The 25,791-nt window shown below is 39.2% G+C and overlaps 1 protein-coding gene across 4 annotated transcripts in view; it reads left to right on the top strand.

Annotated features, from left to right (window-relative positions):
• Positions 1–6,500: 6,500 nt before the first annotated feature.
• Slc4a7 (solute carrier family 4 member 7) overlaps positions 6,501–25,791 on the top strand; it is an 89,082-nt gene continuing 69,791 nt past the window's right edge. The window contains exon 1 of one of the 4 annotated variants that reach the window (XM_052190361.1): positions 6,501–6,755. In XM_052190361.1, coding sequence (XP_052046321.1) covers positions 6,708–6,755 — 48 coding nt within the window. In that variant the 5' untranslated portion in view covers positions 6,501–6,707. The remainder of the gene's footprint in view (positions 6,756–25,791) is intronic. The other 3 variants (XM_052190363.1, XM_052190362.1, XM_052190360.1) reach the window with 3 other exon arrangements.

The raw sequence follows: 25,791 nt of genomic DNA on the forward strand, positions 1-25,791 counted from the left end.
GACCCCACATTTAGATAGCAACGATTGATAGATGACTTATTTCTGGGACTTACTTATTTCTCAACTCCAGTTTATTTGAGGTGAACTGGGTGAGGGGCACATAGGTGTATTAAAATATTATCAAGGAATCAGGACAGAGAGTTTACTGGGCACACCAGACTAAGAAAGGGGTACAGCCCCTTCACCTGAACCCCATAAAGAGATGGATACCTAGTACTGAAATGGTGATCCCTCCCTCCTTCCTACTCCATCTTTTATCTGACCAACTAGTGTGGATTAAGTAGTAACAGACAACCTCACTGTTATTTAAGGGTTAGCTTGGTTTGGATCCCTCTGTGGGTGAGGCCTACTTGAGTTGCCATCGGCAGGCCCTCCTGTCTGTCTTTAGGACCCACTATCCGTCCATCCTTCTGATTGTCTGTCTGGGTTCAGTTCTGGCTTTTTTCTTCTGCATCTGGACTCAGTTCTATTGCAGTTCTGGCCCTGTAGCCTGACTTCACCGCCCACTGTCAAAGCAGTTTCTTTAGTTCGGGTTGACTTTTCATTGACCCTGAGAATCTTGTGTCTCTATAAGTTCCCCAACTTCCACCTCTCAGGCTTCTCAGAACACACTCACAACTTGACAGCATACCTGAAAGCTCTCGAACAACAAAAGAAAAAAACAACAAAGGAGATTACACCCAAAAGAATTAAACGGCAAAAATTAATCAAACTCAGGGCTGAAATCAATAAATAGATTAAAAAAAAGAATTAATGCTACAAAGTGTTGGTTCTTTGAAAAATTCAATAAGATTAAAAAGCCCTTATTGAAATTAACTAAAAGGCAGTAAGAAACTCTCCAAATAAATAAAATTAGAAATGAAAAGGGGGACAGAGCAACAGGTACCAGGGAAAGCTAGAGAATCATAAGGACATACTTTACAACCTGTACCCCAGGGCTGGAGAGATGACTCAGTGGTTAAGAGCATGGGCTGCTCTTCTTCTAAAGGTCCTGAGTTCAAATCCCAGAAACCGCACAGTGGCTCACAATCATGTGTAAGGAGATCTGACTCCCTCTTCTGGTGTGCCTGAAGACAGCTACAGTGTACTTACATATAATAAATAAATCTTAAAAAAATTACTGTACTCCACTAATTGGAAAGTTTAAAAAAGAAAATGCGAATTTTCATGATACATGCCACTTACCAAAGCTAAATCAAGATCAGTTAAGCAATTTGAATAGACTTACAACTCCCAGTAAAACAGAAGTCATCATTAAAAGGCTGGGGGAGGAGGGCAAGGCGAGAAAGAAAAGAAAAAGAAAAAAGCTTAGGGCCAGGCTAGAAGAGTTTATTGCAGAATTCTACTATAATTTCAAAAAAAAAAAAAAAAAAGCCAAACAAACCAAAAAAGAGTTAATGCCAATCCTCAAATTATTCCACAAAATAAAAACAAAAGGAACACTGTCCAATTCATGTAATGAGATCACAGGTACTCTGTGGTATTCAAACCGCATAATGACTCAACAAAGAGAATTATAGACCAATTGCTTTTATGAGCAAAGGAGCAAAAATTCTCAATAAAATATTTGCAAAAATAAATTCAAGAACCCATCAAAAAGATCATCCACATGATCAATGTAAGCAACCAATAAACCCACTGAAACACAAAAACCGCATTAGATGCAGAAAAGTCTTTGACAAAATTCAACATCCCTTCAAGATAAAAGTTCTGGAGAGATTAGGGGGTACAAGGGACATATTTTTGAGCAAGCCCACATCCAGAATCAATTTAAATGAAAAGAAACTCAAAGCAGTTCCATTAAAGTCAGGAACAGGACAAGGATGTCTACTCCCTCCATCCCCATTCATTATAGTACTTGAAATCTTAGCTAAGGCAGTAAGACAACTGAAGGAGATAAAGGGGATACAAGCAGGAAGGGAAGTCAGAGTTCTGAATTTGCATGTGATAAGATAGCATACATAAATGACCTAAAAATTCCAGCAGGAAACTCCTACAGCTGATAAACACATTCAGCAAAATAGCTGGATAAAAATTAACTTTTTACAAATGACTGGCTGAGAAAGAAATCAGCGAAACAACACCTTTCACACTAGCCTCAAATAATGTAAAATATCTTGGGATGACTCTAACCAAGCAAGTGAAAGACTTGTAGGATAAAAATTTCAAGTCACTGAAGAAGATATCAGAAGATGGAAAGATCTCCCATGCTTATACATCAGTAGAATTAACATAGTAAAAATGACCATCCTACTAAAAGTAATAAAAAATAATTCAATGCATACCTATCAAAATTCCAACACAGTTCTTCACAGATCTTAAAAGGATTAATCTCAGCTGTGTATGCAAATACAAAATTCTAAGAAAGCTAAAACAATGCTGAATAACAGAAGAACTGTAGAGGTATTACCAGTCTCCATTTCAAGTTGTACTCCAAACATATAGTAATAAAGCCAGCATGGTATTTGCCAAAAACCAGACAGGATGATCAACAGATTGAATTGAAGAGCCAGACAGAAATCCACACACCCAGGTTCACCTAATTTTTGATAAAGAGGCCAGAAATACACACTGGAAGACAGCAATGGTGCTGGACAAACTGGATGTTTGTATGTAGAAGAATCCAAATAGATTCATACTTGTCTCCTTGGAGGGGAAAACAATGAACTTCAAATGGACCGAAGACCTCAACATAAACTGTGACACACTGAACCTGAAAGAAGAGAAAGTGGGGAACAGCCTTGAATAAATTGGCACAGGAAAAACCTTTTTGAATAGAACACCAATAGCATAGACACTAAGATCAATGACTAAAGGGGACCTCCTGACACGGAAAAGCTTCTGCATGGCTAAGGACATTGTCATGACTAAAGGGGATCTCCTGAAATGGAAAAGCTTCTGCATGGCTAAGGACATTGTCATTTGGACAAAGTGGCACTCTACAGAATGGGAAAAGATTTTTACCAACTAACTACATGTCCAGTTGAAGGCTAGTATCCAAAATATGTAAAGAACTAAAAAACAAGTTATCAAGAAAATAATATTTTTTAAAAATGGGGTACAGATCTAAACAGAATTTTCAATAGAGGAAACACAAATCACTGAGAAATCCTTAAAGAAACGTTCAACATTTTTAGCTATCAGAGAAAAGCAAATCAAAACTACTTTGAGATTTTATCTTATACCTGTCAGAATGGGTAAGATCATCAAAACAAGCAACAGCTCATGCTGGCAAGGATGTAGAGTAAGAGAGCCTCTCATCCACTGCTGGGGGCGGGGTGGGAAGTGCAAACTTGCACAGCCACTATGGAAATCAGAGTGACAGCTCCTCAGGAAGATGGGGATCAATCTGCCTCAAGATCCAGCTTTACCACTCTTTGGCTTATATCCAAAGGACACTTCATTCTACCACAGGGACACTTGTTCATCCATGAAATTGCCAAATAGTGGGGAAACAGAACCCCTACTGGCCATCTCTTGTACCAAAAGAGCTTCTAGTACCAAGATTAGGTTACAATTTAATTGAGCTGTTGGGCAAAGAGCACCCATCAAAATCTTCAAACAACCCAAGCCGTTGCCAAGACAACAGGATTCTCTTCACAAACTGAAAGCAAGGCTCATTGCTGAAGACAACACCAGCACAACTCATTGAACATGGAGAGGTTGGGCTGGTGCCTACATAGAGCCTTTGCCCCTACATTCTAGGGTCTTACATTACAGGAAGGTAATGTGCAAAAGAGAAACTTAAGCCAGCCACAAACCCTTTGATCTACAATGATGTGCCTAAAATATATGTTAGGAAAATGGCAGCACAGAGTTTGTGAGTTAACCAATCAAGTAACATAAGGGGCTCTCTACACGATGGAATCCATACCTAACGTGGATCAAGAGCCACAGTCTAGAGTGCTCAGGGTCCTATGGTCCCTACAGTGCCTATGGTAACACTAAATACTACTGGTCAAAAAAGAAAAGTAGTAATAATATGACCCACAGTCAGACATGTGTGTGTGTGTGTGTGTGTGTGTGTGTGTGTGAGAGAGAGAGAGAGAGAGAGAGAGAGAGAGAGAGAGCTTCGAACACATAGCTCTAAATGGGATGTCTCCATCAAATCCCTCTTCTCAGGGCTGAGAAAGAGTCTAAGAGCCAGAGGTGATGGAGGACAGCAAGAAAAAAAGGCCCTCTAAATCAACATGATCAAAGCTTATATGAATTCACGGTGACTGAAACAGCATTATAACATTCCTTAGTCAAAATGTAGGTCTGGACTGGAGAGATGGTTCAGCCGTTAAGAGCACTAAATGCTTTTCCAGAGGTTCTGAGTTCAAGTCCCAGCAACCACATGGTGGCTCACAACTATCTGTAATGGGATCCCATGCCCTCTCCTGGTGTGTCTGGAGACAGCTACAGTGTATTCATTTATGTAAAATAAACAATTCTTTAAAAAAAAGAGTGGGGCTATGATTCTTGTGCATTCTTTCGAGTTATTTTCTTTCTATTGGTTTATCCTGTCCAACTTTGATATTATATATTTTAGTATGAGAGTTGGGAAAAAATTGTGTGTGTGTGCATGCTCGTTATGTCTGTGGGAACATGTATGTGGAGATACATGTGAATTTATGTGTGCAAGCAGAGGTGTAAAGCTGAGTTGATGTCTTTCTGAATTACCCTCCACTTTTGTTTGTTGAGTCTGGGTTGCTCGGTTGGACCCAGACCATGTGATGGACAAGTCTAGGAAGCTGGCTTGGTTGGGAGAGCATTGTTCTCTGATGCCCAAGTACTAGGATCTCAAGTAACTGCAACACCTGTCCGGATCTCATGTAAGTTATAGGGATCTGAACTTGGTTCTCCTACTTGCTGGGCAACTAATTTATCCAGCAAGCCAGACTCCTTCTTCAATATAAAGTGTTTTCATGGGCTGGGGATGTTGCTCAGTGGTTCAATACCTGTCTGGCAGGAGCAAGGTCCCAGTTTAAACTCCTAGTACGGAAAAAAGAAAACATCAACAAATTCATTGCTCAATCAATTATTCCCTTTCATTCTTTTTTGACTCCTCTTCCTTTACTGACATCTTTTAAAAGTATAGTGAGGTATTAGATGGAACAGAAGAGATCTACTTAGTAGAACTCCGAGTTACTTATTTCTCTAAGTCTCCACTTCTTTATCTGTAAAATGGGAATATAACACTATGCCTCTCTATTTAGTGTGGTTGTATAGAATGACATAATTTGAGTAATTTATAAAGAAAAAAAATTCACAGTTCTGAAAATCATGATGTTTAAGGTGGGAGGGTTGCATTTTGTGAGAGAGACCGCTTCCTGTCAACCCGGATCTGAGAGCAGGAGGTCTGATGAGCGTTTGTGAGAGAGCCAGGGATGCCTTTGCAGTCCCAGACGCTTGGTTTATAATCTGCTCACGAACTCCTGAAGCCCTTGTGTCCTAAATACCCTATTTCTCAACACCATTGCATTGTGGATTAAGTTTCCAATACAGGTTTTTGGGGGACACAGTCAGATTACATACAAACATACTTTGAAGTATTGTGTGGATTAAAGAGGAGACATGTTTGCAAAATGTCACCATCTGTAATTCTAGGTCTTTTCAAATGGTAGCTGTTACTAATGGAAGCACACCTGCTCTTAGACAGGCATGTGCCAACCTACCCTGTACCTCTCTGGGAAATTTAGAACAAAGTGGGAAGGGGTCTGGGACCCAAAGCAGGAAAAGTTATCCAGTACCCAGTACACTTTGCTATTTATTGTTGATAATGGGCAGAAGGTGAGTCTTGACCTGCTGATAAGTATTTCCTTCCATAGTCGAATTTAGATTTTCTCAGCTCAACCTTTTATTGTCTTTATGAATATCCTGTTAACACACCACAAGCGACATACCTTCACAGAGGGGCAGAAATGTACTTAATCCTTCAATGACCATGTGTGATGGAGACCATCACCTCCACACTCAGGTAGATATTAGACAAGCGCCCTACCTACAGGGTCGTGTGACTTGGCTAGTGCAGAGAGTACACATGGCAAGTGGCTAAGTGTGTCCTCTCTTTTACAGGACCCATGATAGAGTTACCACTAGGAGAGAAACTTGCAGAGGCGGAGAAAGAATCGGGCGTCGTTCTGTTTCCCTCCTGCTTGTAAAACACGTGGTGAGGAGCCGAAGGGGGTGATGACCCCATTCCACTTCGAAAGTCTGTAGAACTTCCGATTCGAAAAACCGAGTTCCACTCTCAGCCTCGGTCAATTAAGCCTTTACAAAGAGGGGCGGGGCCTCCGGGAAACTGACCGTGGGGGGCGGGGGCGGACAGAACCACCCGAGCTGCTGATTGGCTGATACGAATGTCTGTCTGCTTCTGCCTCCGCCCAACCTCTAAGCCCCTTAGCCACTGGAGGCGGTCGCTCCACGCCGGCCCTGGTGCCAAACAAGCTAGGGGCGTGCTCCGGGGGGGCGTGCCGGAGCGCGCCCCGCCCCCGCCCGCCAGCCCCGCCCCCGCCCCGGCGCGGCTGCCTCCTCCGCGCCGCGTCCTCTGGCTCTCTCAGTCCTCGCGGCACGCCGTTGCCTCTCTCGCTGAGAACGTCCCGCGCCCGCAGCCGGCGCCGCACTCGGCGGCCAGCTCTTCGCGGCCAGCGCTCCGCACAGGGTCGCTCTCCGCGTGCCCGTCTCTGCCGCGGTCGCGGCCTCTCAGAGCTCCCGGGCGGGCCATGGAGGCAGACGGGGCCGGCGAGCAGATGAGACCGCTACTCACGCGGGTAAGGAGCGGGGAGGCCGAGGCCGGCAGACAAAGGCGGCGTGGCGGCGGGGCTGCCGGCGGCCTGTGCTGGCGGCTGCGCGCCGCCGTCGCCTTTGTGTGGCGGGGGTCGCGGGGGACGGCCGGCCCGGAGCCCTCGGGCACGCCTCTTCCGAGGACGCGCGTGTCCGCCGCCGCGGTGCCCAGCTCTCGGACGCGCGGCGGGCGCCGGCCGCCGTGTTCTCCCGCCGCGTGGACGCTGCCGTCCTTCAGCCTGGGCTGCTCTTCCTGCGGCCGCCGCCTTGAGCCCGTGGCCGGAGTCGGGACCGGCCGTCGGGGCGGGCGCTGTGTGGAGTGTTGGGTCACAGGCCCAGGAGAAGGACCGTGCGTGGAATGTCCTCCTCCGGGCTCCATAGAGAGGATAGACCGAGGGAGACCCCAGTGCCCTGCGCTGCGCGTCACCAGCCAGCCGACCCCGCTTTCCCAGCCAGACTAGCAAGCAGCTTGAGTAAGGGCAGACGTGGGACTTGCAGAAATGGGATTCTCATTTAGACGGGGTGGGGGTGGGGTGGGGCACACAAGTGGCCCGTTCTCCAGAAACAGGAACGGGTCTGTGCCCCACAGAGGAAACTGCCTTCTCCTTTCAAAGTCTGTGACTCAAAGGATGGGGTGGTATTAATTTTCCTACTCCCAGTTTTTACTCTGACCAGGGAAAGGGGAGGGAAGGTTGCAGGGATGAATTTTCCAGTCTTTTCAAAGCAAGGAAAAGGACATTTTTCCCTTTTTTTTTTTAAAGTAGAATTTTCCTTAAAGTCCCCTTCCCAGTCCCCTTCCCATGTTATTTTAAAGGTTATTGTGGAGGCCGTGGGCAGTGGTCATTTATTACTTCACAGTATTCAAATATAAGCTCTTTAAATGTAAAGGAAAACTTCAGTGTTAAGACTGTGAAGTTGTTCTGCAGTGGTTATGGGTGTGATGGGCCACAGTGATGAAGTACTGGAAACTCCTAAGGATTCTTTTTATGGCTTGTGAATGATCCTTAGGACCTTCTCCAAGAGTATCTGTCAAATACACGGTTGCTTGTTCTTAACCTTATTTGCACATTTTCAGCTGAACAGTAAACTATCAGTTTTCATAAACCTGGGGAAAATGATGTATTCTCAAAATGTGTATCAGAAGTAGTACATAATAAGGCCATTGCCATTCATTCATTCATTCATTCATTCTGTGTAGTAGCTTATTGAGAATCTATTCTGTAGTGTCCAGAGTAGAACCAGTTTTTCCCTAATAGAAGCTTCATTCAGAGGGGTCTGGGTATGGGCATGTGTCTACAAAGAGGAACAGGACAGGGGACAAACAGATGGAAAGGAACTCTCAGTTCTGTTATTAGTAGCATGATAGAGTATTTTGGAAGGTTATACTCCCTAAGTCTTAGGGAGGATAAAACTTGGCAATAGTAAACATACAGAAATTAGTAATAGAAATAAGGGATTGGAGAGACTGCTCAGCCGTTAAGAGCCCTGACTGCTCTTTCATAGGACCCTGGTTCAATTCCCAGCACCCGGTTGGCAGCTTACAGCTGTTTGTAATTCTTCTTCCACAATACATGCAAGCAAAATAGCAATAAAAATAAATTATAATAGAGAAAATTTTGTAAGCTCCTAGTCCGAAAGCAGCAGTGAAAATAGGTTAAAATAGTGGAGAGCATAGGTGAAAATCATAAAAATGAGATACTGTGATGTTTGTCAATTATAACTTTCTTTTTTTGAGACAGGGACCCACAGTGTCCTCAGGCAGGCCTCAACCTTGTTACAATCCTCCTGTTTTAGCCACACTAGTGCTTGCATTATAGGCATGGGCCACTATGTCCAACTCTCAGTTATAACTTTTACTTCACAATAGACTGGCCTAGCCAAAAGAGTTGACTGAAATTCATATTTATATACCACCTTAACTTTATAATTATGCAAAACTATTTGAGTAGCCATTATGTTGGAGGCCACTCATATTACTTTGTAAATGGAGCCCATCCCCCTCATAGTTTAGTATTATGATTTCTCACTGACCATAGCATTAGAAGGAAAACTTTTACCTTGCATTATCTTTTGTTTTGAGGGATTGAACTGGGTGAGGGGGAGGCTTATCTGTGCTAGGCTTGTGCCACCACATCTGGCTGGAGCATTTGTTTCGCATTAATAAAAATGTCACCATTGAGGTATCATTTAGAATTTATCAGAATCTTACTGTTTTAGTGCTGGATAAGTAATTACTTGTTAGTCATATTTTCCTGTGTAGGTTGTAGCATATAGTACCAATTCTCTAGTTTTAGCAAGGAAGATTTCTTTTGAGCATTTTGAGACTGTTCCATGAAAAGGTTGCTTCTATGGTTTTTCTCATTTTTAGGCTTTTTTTTTTTTTTTTCCTTTTTCTTTTTTAAAGGGAAGGTTTCCCTGTGTGTTTGAGGCTGATTTTGAATGCACCACATAGCACAGACCAGCATCAAAGTTGCTGCCTCCACTTCAAATGCTGGAATTAAAGGCATGTTTCGCTTTACCCAGCTTCACCTTATAGATACTAAGTATCTCATGAATACTGGGTACTGGAAAATAGTCATGCTAGGTAGATGGAGCCCTGCTTTCAGAGGGTTTATTTTGGCATGTTGAGTGAACATGCTGATGGCCTTTACATTCAATTTGTGAATGCCAGTTAAAATATTTCATGATTCTGTTAGAAGTATTTCTTTAGAAAAAAGATAGGTATTAGGCTAGAAGGAATAAGACTCAATCTAGTTTTTGTGAGTTTGTAAATATCCTCCTTTTGGGGAACTGTGAATCACTTTCGCTACTGACAACTTTTACATATATGGCATCCCAGGCATATTACCAGAACTTCCGTTACCTTTTTGGCTTATTCTTGGTAATTTGAGGCTATACTCTGGATTTGTAACAGTTAAGGGAGAGGCAGTACGCCTGTCACTTGTCCAAGTAAAACTAGACTTAGATTGGAGGACAGTTGTGTCTGATAGTGACACCAGGCAATGGCTGACTTAAGAACATAGGTTTACTTTTGACCAGGCAGAGGATATGAAAAGTAGCATGCTCCTACACTAAACTCTCATTAGTTGAATAGGTTAAATTGAAAGTCAGAGTACCCTGGCACTGGAGGGACCTAGTATAACGTTTTAGTGGCATGTGGTGTGCTAGCCAGTATATATTTAAACTTTGGTAGCTACTTGTCAACATCCTGTAATGGGTTGCTTTTCTTCCTCTTTCTCTTACTCTATCTTACCACAAATAAGATCTTAAGATGGATAGGCCTTGCAGTAACAGAAAGGGCTGTTTATGTTAAGGCTTGTTTATAAGGTTAGTGCTATGGGTTACTTATAGATAGATATGCAGAGTTTAAGCATTCTTTTTGTTACACGTGCATATTTACTTTGTGTGTGTGTGTGTGTGTGTGTGTGTGTGTGAGAGAGAGAGAGAGAGAGAGAGAGCACAAAAGAATAAGTAGTGGTCAGTTGTTTGTGGTGTGAAGTCAGTTCTAACTCACCACCTTTGTGCCACAACTTTCATACAAAAGTTAGGGCAATAATAGACATGAACTGTTTACCCTCATGCATTTTTATTCTTTTATGCATTCAGTAATTTTTAATTTTGTTGTATCATGTAGTAATAAGAAAATTATTACAACATTTATTAGCAATAAGATTTGAACTTGCTTTCTTTACTTGAGAGCATCACATATTTTGTTGAGATTTAACAATTTAGAAAAGTTTAGAATTGTTTCTGTTTTTGGTGAATCAAGAAAGTCTGTGATTGACACTGTGATACAGGCTGTAGCACTGCTGAGGGCTGAATGACTAGAAAAACGCTAGGCTGTGCCATGACTGATATTACAAGAGTAGATTTAGAAATTACGTGTTTATGATACAGATTTGCATTTTATCTAAAGCTGATACTGTTTGAATTTTAATGTGTTTAATGACTTTTTTCCCTCCAAGGTGTAGAAGTGAAGAGTTACAGAATATTTTGACAAATTGTATCACTGTTTTAAATACTTTATTCTTTCTTGTGCAGAGAATGCTATGTGGACTATGACATTTGTATAGTCCACTCTGTTCACATCTTAGTGGAGATCTCCCTCTGCCTGTGGAGTCCAAGATTGTATTACTTATTTTCTATCAGATTGTCCAGTCTGAGGATCTGTTGATTGTATATCATTTCTGATGAGAAATCTAAGACTATACCCATGAAAATACATTTACTTTCAAGGTGGGAAGTAATTTTTAAATTACAAGATGCATATTTGATAATGAAGGAGTGTAGAATGGTTTCTACAGAGTGAGTAAAGAGAAGGCTGATAGAAGCTTTTTTCTTACAACTGTAATGTATAATTAATGATTTGTTGTCCATGTACTTCTTACATTTTTATATGCACAATATTTCCTACTTTAGTATTTATTTACAAATTCTTTTTGAGACAAGTCTTGCTATATAGTTTAGGATTGCTTGGTACTCATGCCTCAGCTCAGGCTGAAAATTTAGTCACCCTCCTCCATCTGCCTCCAGAATGCTGGAGTTACAAGTGTGTGTCAGCTTATTAGCTTACTGGTATTCTTTATTTTGGGGAAATACTAAAAGTACACAGAATTTCTTTTAGTTTAAAAATCAGTGTCTTTAACAAGAAAATGAATCAAATTTATGTAGCGTCTTTCTTTCTCTTGAGTCTTCCTGTATAACTACAGATGCTTTTGGTAAGAGTCTTCTAGGAAGCATATTTCTTAAATTAAAGATAGGGTCTTAAGGGTCTTACTATGTAGTCCTGTTTGGCCTGTACAGACCAGGCTATCCTTGAACTCACCAAAGTCCTCTGCCTCCTGATGAAAGACATGAGCCACAACACCCAGTCAAAACAAATTATTGATGTGCAATAATTTTACACTTTGCTACGAAAATATCTTTCAAAGTTCACTACTACTTTGATACGGCTGGTTGGCTGGAGTTTGAGCAGGGAGAGAACAGGGAAGTGAGGGAAAGACAAATGTCCATAGACTATATAGAGGGTATGAGTGCCTAGAGACATCTTTAGGGCAGATGTGGCAAAGCTTAGTGGAGCTGGAAGGTTGGCTTTCAGCGTCCTCACTGTCCTTGTGGATGTAATTCTGAGGCAGTGCTTTAAGTTTCCTGGGTTCATTCTCCCCTCCCCTCCTCTTCCCTCCCCTCCCCACCTCACCTTCCCCTCACCTTCTCTCACCTTCCCTTCCCCTCACCTCCCTCTCCCTTCCCTTCCCTTTCCCTCCACACTTCCTCCCCGCCCCTCCCCCCAGACCAGCTCTTGCTGTGTGTCCTTGGTCTATCTGGAGAATGGGCTGTTCTTGAACTGTGAACATTGAGCTGGCCCCTCCAGAGTGCTTGCATTACCTACTATTTGGAGCTGCTTTGAAGTACATTTAAAATGCAGTTTCTCTCTCCTTGGTGTTTACATCTCTCCACCTACACTGGCAGCAGAATTCTCTCTTTTTTTTTTTTTCCCTAGCACCAACTCTTTGATGCATAAACTTCCTTGCTCTCTGAAAACTCCCAGAAGTTGAGTCTTATGTATGCTTGTGTTGTACTTAGCTTCCTGGGAGGCTGATGCAGGGAGGTTGCTTTAATCCACAAGACCACCATTAGTTCATGTAGTAAAGCCCTTAAGAAAAGAAAATCTTGATTTTTTTTTTTAATATTCTATGAAATGAATTTAAAGACCAAATTTTTGTTTTGTGAGAATGTGATTTATATAAAAAAAGATGCCTGTATGAAAATTAACCACATTAAAAGTTTCCATAGCTGTTTTCTTAATTAATGATTGTGAAAGGTGATTCTTGTAAGTCAGTTCACTTGTTTTGACTCAGAACCTCGGTGAATTATTTGGTTTTTTTCATTAGTGTGAAATGAAAATAATTCTGGATTTTGTCCTACAATGCAAAGTATTAATGGTACCTCCTAATACAGCACTGTATTTAAAATTGATTTAAAACTAGAGGTAACTATGGTATGGCACCTGGGGGCTTATGAATCACTTGCAAAACTTCAGTTCATTCATTCATTCATTCATTCTTTCTTTCTTTTTCTAGGAGAGATACAAATAGCTTTATATTAAAATCTCAAAGGAATTCAGAAGACAGCTAAAGAACATGTCCTAAAAATTGACATAGTTTAGCTATGTATCTTTAAAGTTTGCTTATATTTTGTTTAAATAGTTGTTAGAAATTTTTGCATCCACCCTATAACATTCACTTGGAATTTATTTCTCAGATTGTGAAGTCTATAAGAGATTCTGTCAAAGAACTATTTGTAACCAAATAAAATTGAGAAATGTCACACATACTTTTTAGAAATTCATAATTTATAACAACATATTAAAGGCTCTTGAGAAATACTGTAACAGATAAATGTATTAAACTTGGATGAGAGAATGCAGCCACATGCAGTCTTTTTTTTTAAATGTCTTTATTATGTACAGTGTTCTGCCTGCATTTATGCCTACATACCAGAAGAAGGTGCCAGATCTCATTATAGATGGTTGTTAGTCACCATGTGGTTGCTGGGAATTGAACTCAGGACCTTTGGTAGAGGGGTGCTCTCAACCTCTGAACCATCTCTCCAGCTCCACATGTAGTTGTTCTTAGAAAGCATGAGCACCAAATCACTAATAGATGCCATAGACCTTGAAAGAGCAAATCGTATGAAACCAAATATGTAAACCTGTATAAGACAGACTTCTATGTTTTAGTTAACTGTATAGGAAGAGATTCAAAATGTATCATTTTGCTGGGCAGTGGTGGCTCACACCTTTAATCCCAGCACTTGGGAGGCAGAGGCAGGCAGATATCTGAGTTCAAGGCCAGCCTGGTCTATGGATTAAGTTCCAGGACATCCAGGGCTATACAAAAAAACCCTGTATCATTTTAAAAGTTGCTTTTTAAGTCAGGTATGGTGGTTCAGTTTTTCAAGCCTACCACCTGGAAAACAGGCAAACCAATTGTTGTGACTTCCAGACAAGTCTGGGCTACATAGGAAGACACCATCTTAAAAGATAAAACAAAAGAAACAGAAAAAACATTATGGAAATAACCCCCTTGTATGGCAAAGGTAGAGTAAATTATGGGATATCCATCTTATGCCATCAAACAGTTGCCGAGGGGGGTGGTGGTTCTTTGTACTGATAGAGATAGCTAGGTCTAATTGAATACAGCACTTCTTTAAAAGAAAAGTAAGAATATAATATCTGTCTAATTAAATACAGGATTTCTTTAAAAGAAAAGTAAGAATATAATATCTGTCTAATTAAATACAGGATTTCTTTAAAAGAAAAGTAAGAATATAATATCTGTATCAGTACACTGGAATTTGTAATCTTTTTATATAAATAATTTTTATTTTTAAACATATTAAAAAATTTGAGCCCAGGCTGGCCTTGAATTCAGCCTGACCTCAAACTTAAGGTATTTCACTTGTTCACATATATGCACTGCCATACCAGCTTCTAATTTCTCCTCCCCTCTTCTCTCTTCCTCCTTCCTTCTCCTGATTGGACATCTCACTGTGTAGCCCAGGTTGGCCTCAGACTTTCTATGTATTCCAGGTTGTTCTTGAACAAAATCACTATCCTCCTTTCTTAGTCTCCTTATAATGCCATGCCCAGTAGATGATTTTTTTTAATACTGCCTTATGTCATGTGTTGACATACTTTTTGAGAGGTTATTAATAGAATCTAACAAGAATTATTTAATTTTCATTTTGTAAAGGTACTTTATCAATACCATAGTTTATAATGGTATTTCAAAAAATACCATTTTTCATAACATGTCAATAAACTGCATACCTCTTACCCAATTATTTACTGAGTTCATTTATCCTTTTGTAATTTGAGTTTGTAGTTATTGGTATTCTAATCCTGTTTACATTTACTCAGGAATTTGAGTCAGTGAAGCATAAAGGAAAAGTTAGAGACAGTCTTTAGAATGTAGTGGCTTAGGCATAAGGTGGTCACAGTTTGGTGATTGTATTGCTTTTTTGTCAGCTTGAGTCCTATCGGACTGGCCTCTAGACATGTCTATGACCACCTCTGGGCAGGTGGTCCTGGGTTGTCTACAAAAGCATGATGAGTAAGCCATGTAGAACAAGCCAGTAAATGGCTTCCTCTGTGGCCTGTACTTCAGTTCTTGTCTGCAGGTTCTTCTGGAGTTCTCTTGTTGGTTTATAAGCTGATGTTAAAAAAAAAAAACCAAAAAAACAAACCCTGTTCTCCCAAAGTTGTTTTTGGTCATGGTCTTCAGCGCAACCATAGAAAGCAAGCAGGGCAGTTATGTTCAACTAACTTAGATTTTCTTCTTTCTTTGTGAGATGGTCTGACTGACCTTAAACTCTAGGTGATCTTTTTTGACTCCTGAATGCTGTGATTCCAGGTGTTTGCCACTGTGCCAAGCTGGAGTATATATACTTGCTTAAACTTAGATTTTTCCCCTTGTGAAAATACTTAACTATTTATTGAGATTCATAAATATTTTTAAGTTATCCAAGGGCTTGGGATGTATCAGTGGTAAAACACTTGCCTCGGGTGCTCTGGTGCCTGCATTAGATCTCCAACATCCTGAAAAATAAACCTAACAACTGACTCAACTGAATTGGCTTTTGCTGAGCTCATGTTGACATGGTTGTAGGATCCCAGTCTCATTGCGTTTCTGATTTTCACCATTTTCCATGAACTCCCCAGGAATGAAGTCATATGTCTATATCTTTTATACAGTCGTGTGTTGTTGCATCTGTTAACTTCCTTAAAAGAGAGAGTTTACTCTATGGAAATTATTTTCATTTAACCAAGTTTTTAAAGTTTTAAAGTTTTTGGGGAAAAGATGCGTTTTTTGATTCTCTTGAATTATTTTTGGTCTTTTTTTTTTTTTTTTTTTCCCCTCCGAGACAGGGTTTCTCTGTGTAGCCCTGGCTGTCCTGGAACTCACTCTATAGACTAGGCTGGCCTCAAACTCAGAAATCCACCTGCCTCTGCCTCACAAATGCTGGGATTATAGGTGTGCGCCACCACTGCCTGGCTTGAAATTTTTTTTATTAATGTATTTTTATGTTTGTATTTTAGTATAAGCCTTAGTGTGTGCTCACAGAATATACAGCACTGTAATATAAATGCCAAAACTCCACTAAAGATCATTTTCTGTTGTTTTGAGACAGTGACTTGTTTTGTAGCCCAGGCTGGCCTTAAATGTACACATACCCCTTCTGAGTTAAGGTTATAGCATGTGCTATAACCAACAGTATACTCTGAGGGCATTTTTATTTTTTGTTTTGAGGTGAGTTTTAATTACTTTATTGCCCAGGCTGTCCAGGAGTTTAGTACTTCTTCCTTAGCCCTTCCTAATGCTACAGTCACAATGTGGTCATTTGGGTATTGTTTTTCATTTAACCTGAAGTAAGGGTTTAATTAGGTTATAAGTATTGAATACTAGAAAAATGTAAATCAGTTTTTACCAGTTTTAAATGTTTATTCGTTTTTGGAAACCGTATGTATTTTCTTGTTTGCTCTTCCTTGTGTGGATTTTGCTTTATGGAAAGCATGGATTTTTATGTATGTGACCAGTGACAAGGATTTCCAAGCTTAGCTTTGATGACAGCTGTTTGCCTATTCTGGAAGTGCTGAAATTGTGTTATTTCTATTCCATCTTTAGAATTACTATACAGTAGGAACCTTTGGTGCTTATTGTAGGCATAATGTCTTTGTGCACTGGGTAAAGTTTACCTTTGTGTTGTTCAGATGATGATTTCTCTGCCGTCATATTTCAATCAGGACACTTAATTGTAATGCTTGCACCAAGAATCTCCTGGCTCAAGTTTGTGTCAACAGTTCTTACCATTTATTGTCTGCCTTGTCAATGAATGTGGATTACCTAATGGATGGGCAGAACACAGAATACGGTGGACCATTTGCCAACCAGAAGAGGGGAGAGAGGGAGATTTATATCGTCAAGGAAAATGGAGGAAGCCATAAGAAAGAGATCCAGGGAGAGATCATGGAAACACACCTGAAGCCCAAAGTAGCAGATCAATAATAATATGCAAATATGGGATGGGGCTGGGAGGTAGCCAGATTAGTTTAGAAAGTAAAGGTAGATCATTTAATTGCTCAGCTATTGAGGTACAGTTTTAAATAATTATTGCTTTACCTATGTAATTATTGGGTACTAACATAAATACAGCCACCAGATTAAATCATTGTTTACATTTCTAGTAAGAGTAATTTTTTTTTAATAGTTTATCAGCTTTTGATTTTTTGATTTGGGGTTTGGGATTGAAGCTGGGCCCCTAGCCTCATGGTGCATTCCTCAGTGGGACCTTTTAGGAAGAGTGAATGTTCTACTCCAGTTGTCAGTCTGTCCAGGAGGAACTACTGTGGGTATTTTTGCACATTGTACCTGCTGGGTACAGTGTCTCTTGGGAATATTTTTGCATTTGGGAGACTTGGTCTCCAGTTTTCTAAGAACCCGAGATTCATTCAGAATAAATTTAGCCCTCATTCAACTTTTTACTTTGTTAGCTGTCTTATTAAGAAAATAGGAAATTTGAGAAGTTATCACAAGTTCTTACAAACTCTTTCAAAATATGAGAAAATTAAAAGGCGGCGCAACACATGCAACACATTCGCAGTCTTTCACACAGTCTTCCCACCACCAGATGTACCTGGCAGCCAACACAGCCTTGTATCCTCCTGCCTGCTGCAGCTTCCTAAGTGCTGGATTACAGACAGGCATGATTGCCCTGCTGGCTTTGTGAATTCTTCTGCAGTCCAGTTATTTGACTAATCTGTTAAAATCTATAATCTTACTCTTATTTAGAAGGATCCAGAGTAGAGACTCAGTTGTGAGAAAATGGAGCTGAAGCCAATGGAGATAGTGGTTTCTTGTGGACCTGAGAAAGAAATGCATGCCAGAGACAAGGTTAGAGGTAGCTACTCCCTGAGAGCCTGTCCTCATTGCCCTTTAGTGTTTGCTCGTCAACTTCTTAGAGCCCACAGAGAATTCTGTGTGATCTCAGAAAGAATCTGAGAAAGAAAGTTTAAACAAGGTGCTAATATCTAGAGAAACCAAGAGAAGAATTTCTGTTTTCTTAGTGAGATAAGAATTAGTAGTGAGAAAATGAAATAGTAATAAAGTAAGAATTCAGATTAAAACATCGTCAAATTGTTATGCAGGTCAGCTGTTGTCTTTACCAAATTAGAGAAAATGTTTGTTGCCTGCATTCAAAGCTACTCTTTGAAGCTTCTCTTGGACATTTATTTCAACAACCCATATTCAAATGATAATTCATAGTGCAACAGTCACCATGCTGAACAGATTATAAGCTAAAATTTCAAATACATTAATAAATAATTTTAGCAAATATTTTACTTAACATTCTTTAAGGCGCAGAGATTCCAAACATGCTCCCAGTATTTTTTATATTCTCTAACAATATAAAAATATACAAATACCTCCTGGCTGGGCCTGGTGGCACAGACTTGTAATCCCAGCCAGTTGGAAGGCTGAAGAACATCACAAGTTGAATCCCCATAGGCTCCAGAGTGAGTTCAAGACCACTCTGGCCAACTTACTGAGGCCCTATCTCATAACAAAAAGTAAAAAGAAGGCAGGGCTATAGCTTGGGACTATTCTCTTTTAGCATGTGTGGGGCCATAATGATAGTAACAGAACTAATAGTTACAGAAAATAAGAGGTGAAGAAAAACATCTCAGAGGTCATTAGACCAAAGGTTTGGGTAAATAGACAAAGTTAAGGAAAGTAAACTGGACTAAGGAAGGAAGATTGCCGGCTTGAGGCCAGTCTGGCTGCATTGTGAGGCTCTGTCTTGAGAGAAGATTTGAAGAATAAAACAGGGGAGGATAGTAGAATAGTAGAGGAATTTCATAGAATCTCTAGGAGATTTAAGTGAATGCAGGTGATATTACTCATTTGGAAAATCAATAGGACCTATAAAACAAGTACCCACTTTTAAGTAATAAATAGTATTCATTTTCTTCAATATCAGACTTTATTTCCTTATTCACTCAATTATCTAATATATTTATCAAGGAGCAGAAATACAGTGTTTCAAGACTCAAAAGTAGAAAAAAAATTAGTTGAAGTCTAATAAGTTGAGAATGGTTGAGGTATAGAACAGGAAGGAAAAGTACACAGGTGGTGAGCACTAGGTGCTCTTCCAAGCACATCTGTGGCAGCTCTTAATCCCCTGCAACGATGCGTGCATGTGGTGCACAGACATACATGTAGGCAGAACACACATACACATAAATAGCAAGGTAGACCACAGACAATGGTGGAGAAGCGATGTAAGGTAGACCTTTGACTTGGATTCATTCTGAGAGCTGTGGGTGTTAATTGAGGACAGTACTATCTCCTCTAGATGGAAGCCAACTAGAAAATTATCACATTTTCCAGGCCAGTGAAGATAGAGGCTTGAACTGTGATGATCAGAGTAAAAGGAGTAGCAGGGGTAAGAAAGTAAAGGAGTAAAGTAAAGGAGAAGCAGACTGCCTCAAACTTCTTAGGCAGCTGAATCCACTAAAATAAAACAATAGAAAAGCATTAGACAATAGTCATTTCTACTAAGCAACCAAACAAGAGTGTCATATTTACTGAGGTAAATGCAGAGAATGTTATTTTAAGTTATGTTCAAGATGATTTTCTAGGGCTCAAAATAGGCCCCTCTTGTTTTGAGACAGAATCTTCCCTTTATATCCCTGGCTGTTCTGGTACTTTCAATGACTTTTAATTAGCAATGATTCTCCTGCTTCAGCCATATTGTTAGGATTACATATATGTACTCCTGTCTTAGGATTCAGTGCATCTTAAACAGAATGTAGCAGCAGAGTTCTGAATGGGCTGCATAGCAGGGCTCTGTCTACAAACCAACAAACAGTGCAGACAAATGTCAGTTGGCGTTACAGGATATGGATTATGTGCTCTGGTTTTTACAGCCATTTCCCTGTGTGAAAGTTCAGTAGACCACAACTTGAAGACTTGTTCTGTAATACTTGCAAGCACATAAAAAGGTTTTTCAGCTGATTTTTATGTATTTAAAATTATTTTATTAAAATAACAGTAGGAAGTAAGGCAGTGTTGGATATCTAGTCCTTGATTTAAATAGTGACCATTCATGGTAACTTAAAGAACTCTTGTGAAATTAAGAATGTTTGAATAGCCCAGTAAAGAATGAGTAACTTCTCAAAGTAGGACATGGTTTCTTAAGTAGATGGATGTATGGATCAATGAATGAATGAACATGTGAATTTATTTACTTGGGGCTGAGAATTGAACCTCGACCTTGATGCATGCCTATCACATCTACTGTTCTCTCTTGTAGTTCTTGTTTTCACTTGAACAGTTGACAGTGTAGCAGTTGGTAGATTTCCTCAAGCATAAATGAAGAGATCCTCCCTGTAAGTAAGACAGTTAATAGGCTTTGAGAGTGTGTGTGTCTGTGTGTGTGTTTTGTTTTGTTCTGCTTTGTTTTTCTGTAATAATAATCTGGACTTTCAGACAAAAAGGATTTTGGAAAACTCAGTCTACCAGCCTGACACTGGTATTTCTCAATACTTGGATTCTCATTCATTCATTCATTCATTCATTCATTCATTCATTCATTCTCTCTCTCTCTCTCTCTCTCTGTGTGTTCAAAATTAATTTTATATTTTTACTTATTTGTTTTACATTCTGCTCACTGCCCCTTCTCCTGGTCACCCCTTCACAACCCCCTCTCCTCACCTCCAGGTATCCCTCCATTCTGGCACTTCAAATTACTGTGAGTCTAGGTTCTCCTCCCACTGCGGCCAGACAAGGCAGCCCAGCTAGAAGAACATATCCCACAGTCAGACAACAGCTTTTGGGATACCCCTCCCCCATTCCAGATCAATACTTGGTCTTAATCATACATGGTGATGGTTTTACTGATAGATGTATGGGCTTATTTTTCTTATCATGTCATGAAATACATTTAGAAAGGCACTAATACCTAGTATCATATTCATTCAGATTGCAAAAATTAGAGCTGGGGCACTTGGGAAGTTAAATAAGGAAGATTATTGGGACTTCTATCATTCTAGTCTGTCGAATAAATACCTTATTTTTTTTTCTTTTTTAATGAATGAAGAGACTATTCAGGGGTAACATGGATAAAATACAAGCATAAGACCTGAGTTTGGATTCCCATTATCCACATAAAAACAGAACTGATGCGTACCTGTGACTCTAGTGCTAGCATCCGGAGACGAGATCTTTGGAGACTTACCTGCCATCCAGTCTATCCAAAATGTTAAACTCCATTTAATAAGGAACTTTGTCTGTCTGGCTTCCCTCCTCTCATAGATACTTACACCAAAACAAAAAGCAAGACAAGAATACAAATGGATTTTGATAACAATATATGCAATATAAATTTGAAATTGCTTTAGGTTTCACTTTGCAATTAACTTTTCAGAAATGACTTGAATTAGTATCAAAGAAGAGTATCCATTGTTAATTGAAAGAAAGTATTTGCTATGTATGACAGTGTACCACTACCCCATCACTTGGGATGCCGAAACAAGAGGATGGAAAGTTTGAGGCTGGCTTAGAATACATAGGGAGAATTTGTTTCAACCAAACAGAACCACAAAACTATCCTCACTGAAGTTTGGACAGTTTTGATACACTTATTTCCATTAAGGTGTTACATAAACTATCATGTATTTTTTTATTGTTTTATTAAATAATATTGTTTTAATAAATCTGAAGTTAACTGAGTTTTATTTTTGCTATGGTAGAGGTAGATATAATTCTTAGAAGCAAAAGCACCTCAAATCCTCCAGTAATAAGAGTTTGAAAGAGTTCTGAGTCCCAAGAGCTGGAGCAGTGCTGCGAATTTCTGTCTTCCCTTCAAACTGTTATATAAATTATGACTATCAATACTGTTAATAATACAGCTCAAGTTGAAGATTATCTGCTATAAATTTAGTAATATTTAAAAACAAGTTCTGGGTTAAAATTGCTTGGCTTTTGGTGAGATTAAGTAACAAGCTTACTGGTCACCAACTTACTGAAAAATACAATAAGGGACACACATACATTTAATATCCACACACAGGACACTTAGACTATGTTCTTTTTGTTCTAATGTAGAGAAACTTCCTTAAACTGGTTGCTGCATTCTTTCAGTTCATCCTTCCTTCTCACTCCTCCCTTTCTTTCCCTACACTTTGTTTTAAAGATAAAGTTTCATGGAACGCTCCCCAGCTAGATGGTCTACTACTGGTTAGTGCACTGTCCCTAAGTTGTAGTTATCAGCTTGGAAGATTAGCTAATGTAGAAGACAGTGATTGGCTGTGCCATAAAAGCAACTTAGAGGAGTTCATCTGTATAAAGCACAGTGACCTAAATCAGATGTGTCCTCACTGTCCCTGGACTCTAAGAGATTTACTGCACTGCCGAAAACAAGACTTATCCTGTCCGTGTTACTATGGAAAGATTTCGGCTGGCAAGGAAATTACATGTAGGTACCCACTAGGATACTTAGGATTTGTGGGATTTTTTTTTTTTTTTGCATACTTCAGTATTTCTAAGCTTAATAGTAAGTCTTGGAGAAGTGTAGTGCCTATTAGCACTGGCTTAGACTGTTATCATTCATTCCCTCAGTCCTTGGCCGTAGAATTTATCTGCTGAAGCGTAAAGCCTGTATAAAGTTAGGAACATTTGCAACATCTTTACTACGAGAATCAATAGGGCAGGGTGAAATGATGTAAATATATTATAATCTCAGAAATAAATAATTAAAAATAGGTGGCTAAAATAGTAGGAAGGAAATTATCCTATAAAGCCTGTTTAGAAGCAGGTAGCTGAAATTACTCTCTACATATTTAATAATCAGCATCTGTGGGAGGTCTTTCTCTTGGGTTGTAGCCACATGTCTTAGGTGATAGAAAAATAAATTTCTAATGATCTTTGCTTTATCTTTTAATAATTGCTTTCACAAACTTTGGTGTCAGAAGCTCTTATCCTAGGTTTGTAGTACATTTTAAGAAATTTAATATATTGTTTATGCTATGCCTTTAAGTAAGTCCCATGTTTTCATAATTTAACCAAGAAAAGTATATGTTGTAAATGTTAGTTTTGCAGGCAAGAGAAATAAGAGAATAAATTAGTAATATCTGTTATATACATATAGCATGTATTTTTAGTAAAAACAATTTGGGTTTTTTTTGTTTTTGTTTTTTTGTTTTGTTTTTTTGTTTTGTTTTTTTGTTTTGTTTTGTTTTGTTTTTTGGCCAGGATTCTCATTTGTGAATTGAATTTTCACTATGCTGATTCTGGACTTTAATTTATTTTTAAAAATATAAACTGATGTATGGAATTTTAAAGTATTATATTTATGTTCTATGTTTAGAAGGGATCTTTTAAAAGCTTTATCATTATTAACTATGTGTAGGTGTATATGCTAGTATATGGGTGTGTGCATGTGAACTTGTATCACATCCCCTGGAGCTAGTGTTACAAAGTGCTTGTGAGCTCCCTGATGTGGGTGGGTGCTAGGAGAGCAGCCTAGGAGTCCTCTGGGAGAGCAGTATGTACTGTTAAACTGCTAAGCCGCCTCTCCAGTACCCAGAAGGGATCTTTAAGTGAACCCAATATAAATTTGTAATAATGTCTTATACCTTGAGCTATGTTGGACATTCAATGCTTAACTAATAAAGGGATGTCCCAGGGCCCGGATATTGCTTGATGCTGAGAACTATATCAGTGGAAAATAAACCATACATAGTTATTACCTTTTGTAATCTACTGTTCAGCCTGCAAGATAATTAAGTGATTCCATGAATTTGTTATTAAGTAGGAAATATTGTGTGTATGACAGGTGACCTTGATATGTAGTCTAGGGGATCAGGAATTCACCTAATGGCATTCCTGTCTGAATGCCCTGGCTCTTCATTGTAGTTCTTTTGCTGGCAATGTGATTGAACAGACAGCTTCAACTTTGTGTGTGTCTTTCATCTTTTAGATTAAAAAAAATGAATGGAAGGGGAAACTGAACTGGAGCAAAGCTTACTCTATAAATGTCTGTATAGATGTATAGATGTGTCAGTCATCATGATTTCAAAAGATGATTCCTTTGCCTCCAGATCCCCCCTTCCACCTGTCAGAGAGTCATGTTTTAAATCTCCAGTAACTTGGAGATTTGAGTTATCAGTTTTCATCACTGACACATACCCGTTTGTGGTATAATACTCAAAACGTGCCCTGGGTATTTACTAAGTGAATGAGTTTTTAGTTCCAAGTCCTTAAGGAAATGAGTCTTAATCCCCCTTCTTCCTCCCTCCCTCCTTCCCTCCCTCCTTCCCTCCCTCCCTCCCTCCCTCCTTCCCTCCTTCCCTCCTGGTTTATGGACTGTGAAAAGAATCTGCTCAATCATATCTCACTTTGGTTTTTTATAATAAAGAGGTCTTTTTGTTCGTTTTGTTTTTGGTTTTTTAGTTTTTTTGTTGTTGTTTTTGTTGATACAAGGTCTAGCTAGCCTTGAATTTCTGACAGATTTCTGCTTCCTGTCTGATGGGGTTACAGATGTGTACTGTTATGTTTTTCTGTACCCTAAGCTGTTCTAAATGCTGTTAGAGTCAAGAGTGGAACTTGTCATAGTTGTTGGCCTTGGCCTCTCATGCTAGAATTATAGGCATGAGCCACTATTTCAGGCTAACATCAGTCATTTCTTGTTTGAAATATTTAAAAATTTTATCTCAATTAATTTGTATGTATTTGATGACTCTTAAGGTATTCTTGTGTGTCTTGGTTAAATCTTGGAGTGAGTACATCTCCTTGTAAAATAGTGTAAAAATACTATGGTTTGCAGTTTCACACGGAACCCCATTGAGGTTTATGAATTGGCTTGTCACAGTAATTCTGTGTCACATGCCTAAACCCTCATTTTTCTTGCTTTTTCTTGCCAGTATTTGTTTCATGCTTATACCAGTTTCCCTGTTCTCACACCTTCCATATCTTTACATTTCCTTCCTTCATCTCTTATAGAGACTTTTTGTTCGAATTTGGATTGTCTTTAGTTAAAATTCAAGTTCCAGTGTAATGTCATGGCACTAAAACGTCAGCTATGCCAGCTCAGTAAGTCAGGTATGGCTGCTTGTCCCTGCCTCCCAGTGTCCAGGAGCTGAGATGGAAGATTTCCTTGGCTGGAGAGAGTCCAGTCCCTCCTGGAGTATAGATTGAGGCCTTGTCTCAAACCTGACCGGTGATTATTATGCCTTATCTCTGTGTAACATACTTTCTTGAGACATTCCTTTATCAAGGAATTCTAGGTGTCTCCAGCCTTTTACTATTACACTATTGTAGTAAATTACCTTGGGTACTTGTTAACTTCCTGTATCTCTTTCTGGAATAAGATATTCATGTGTCTTATGTATAATTATTATCTTTTATGATACACTATAGTGGTATTTATAAATTTAAAAAAATGGCTTCAGAGCTGAATGATATTAAGATTAGACTGAGCCCCATTTACATTGGTATAATTTGGATGCTTTTCTTTTTATTGTTTTGTGTTTATTTTTCTTGTGACAAAGCATTATTTTTTTAGGTAGGCTTAGTAAGTGATGTGATAGATCTAAGATTAAGAAGGAAACATTTTTATGTTGGTGTTCTTAGCTATTGCTGTCTTTAGTTTACTACTATGTTTATAAAGGCAAAAATGTGGAAAGGGTCTTTTCTATGTGAAAATGTAAAAATACTTGACATTGAAAGCAGAATATTTAAAAATGACATTACACAAGAGAAGAAATTCTACTAGGACTGCCAGGCTCTGCTCAGTAGTATGTCTTCAGTGACCGCTTCATTACAAACATTTAATATGCACATGTATTTTTATGTCAACTTTTAAAAAGAACAAAAATTACATTTTGCATGGAGTATTAATATACTGTGTATTGAAAATGGTACAAGGCATTATTCCAAAACAATCACATCTAAAAGCCATGAA

Source organism: Apodemus sylvaticus, chromosome 8 (assembly GCF_947179515.1).
Source record: "Apodemus sylvaticus chromosome 8, mApoSyl1.1, whole genome shotgun sequence".
In the NCBI taxonomy this organism is placed as follows: Eukaryota; Metazoa; Chordata; class Mammalia; order Rodentia; family Muridae; genus Apodemus; species Apodemus sylvaticus.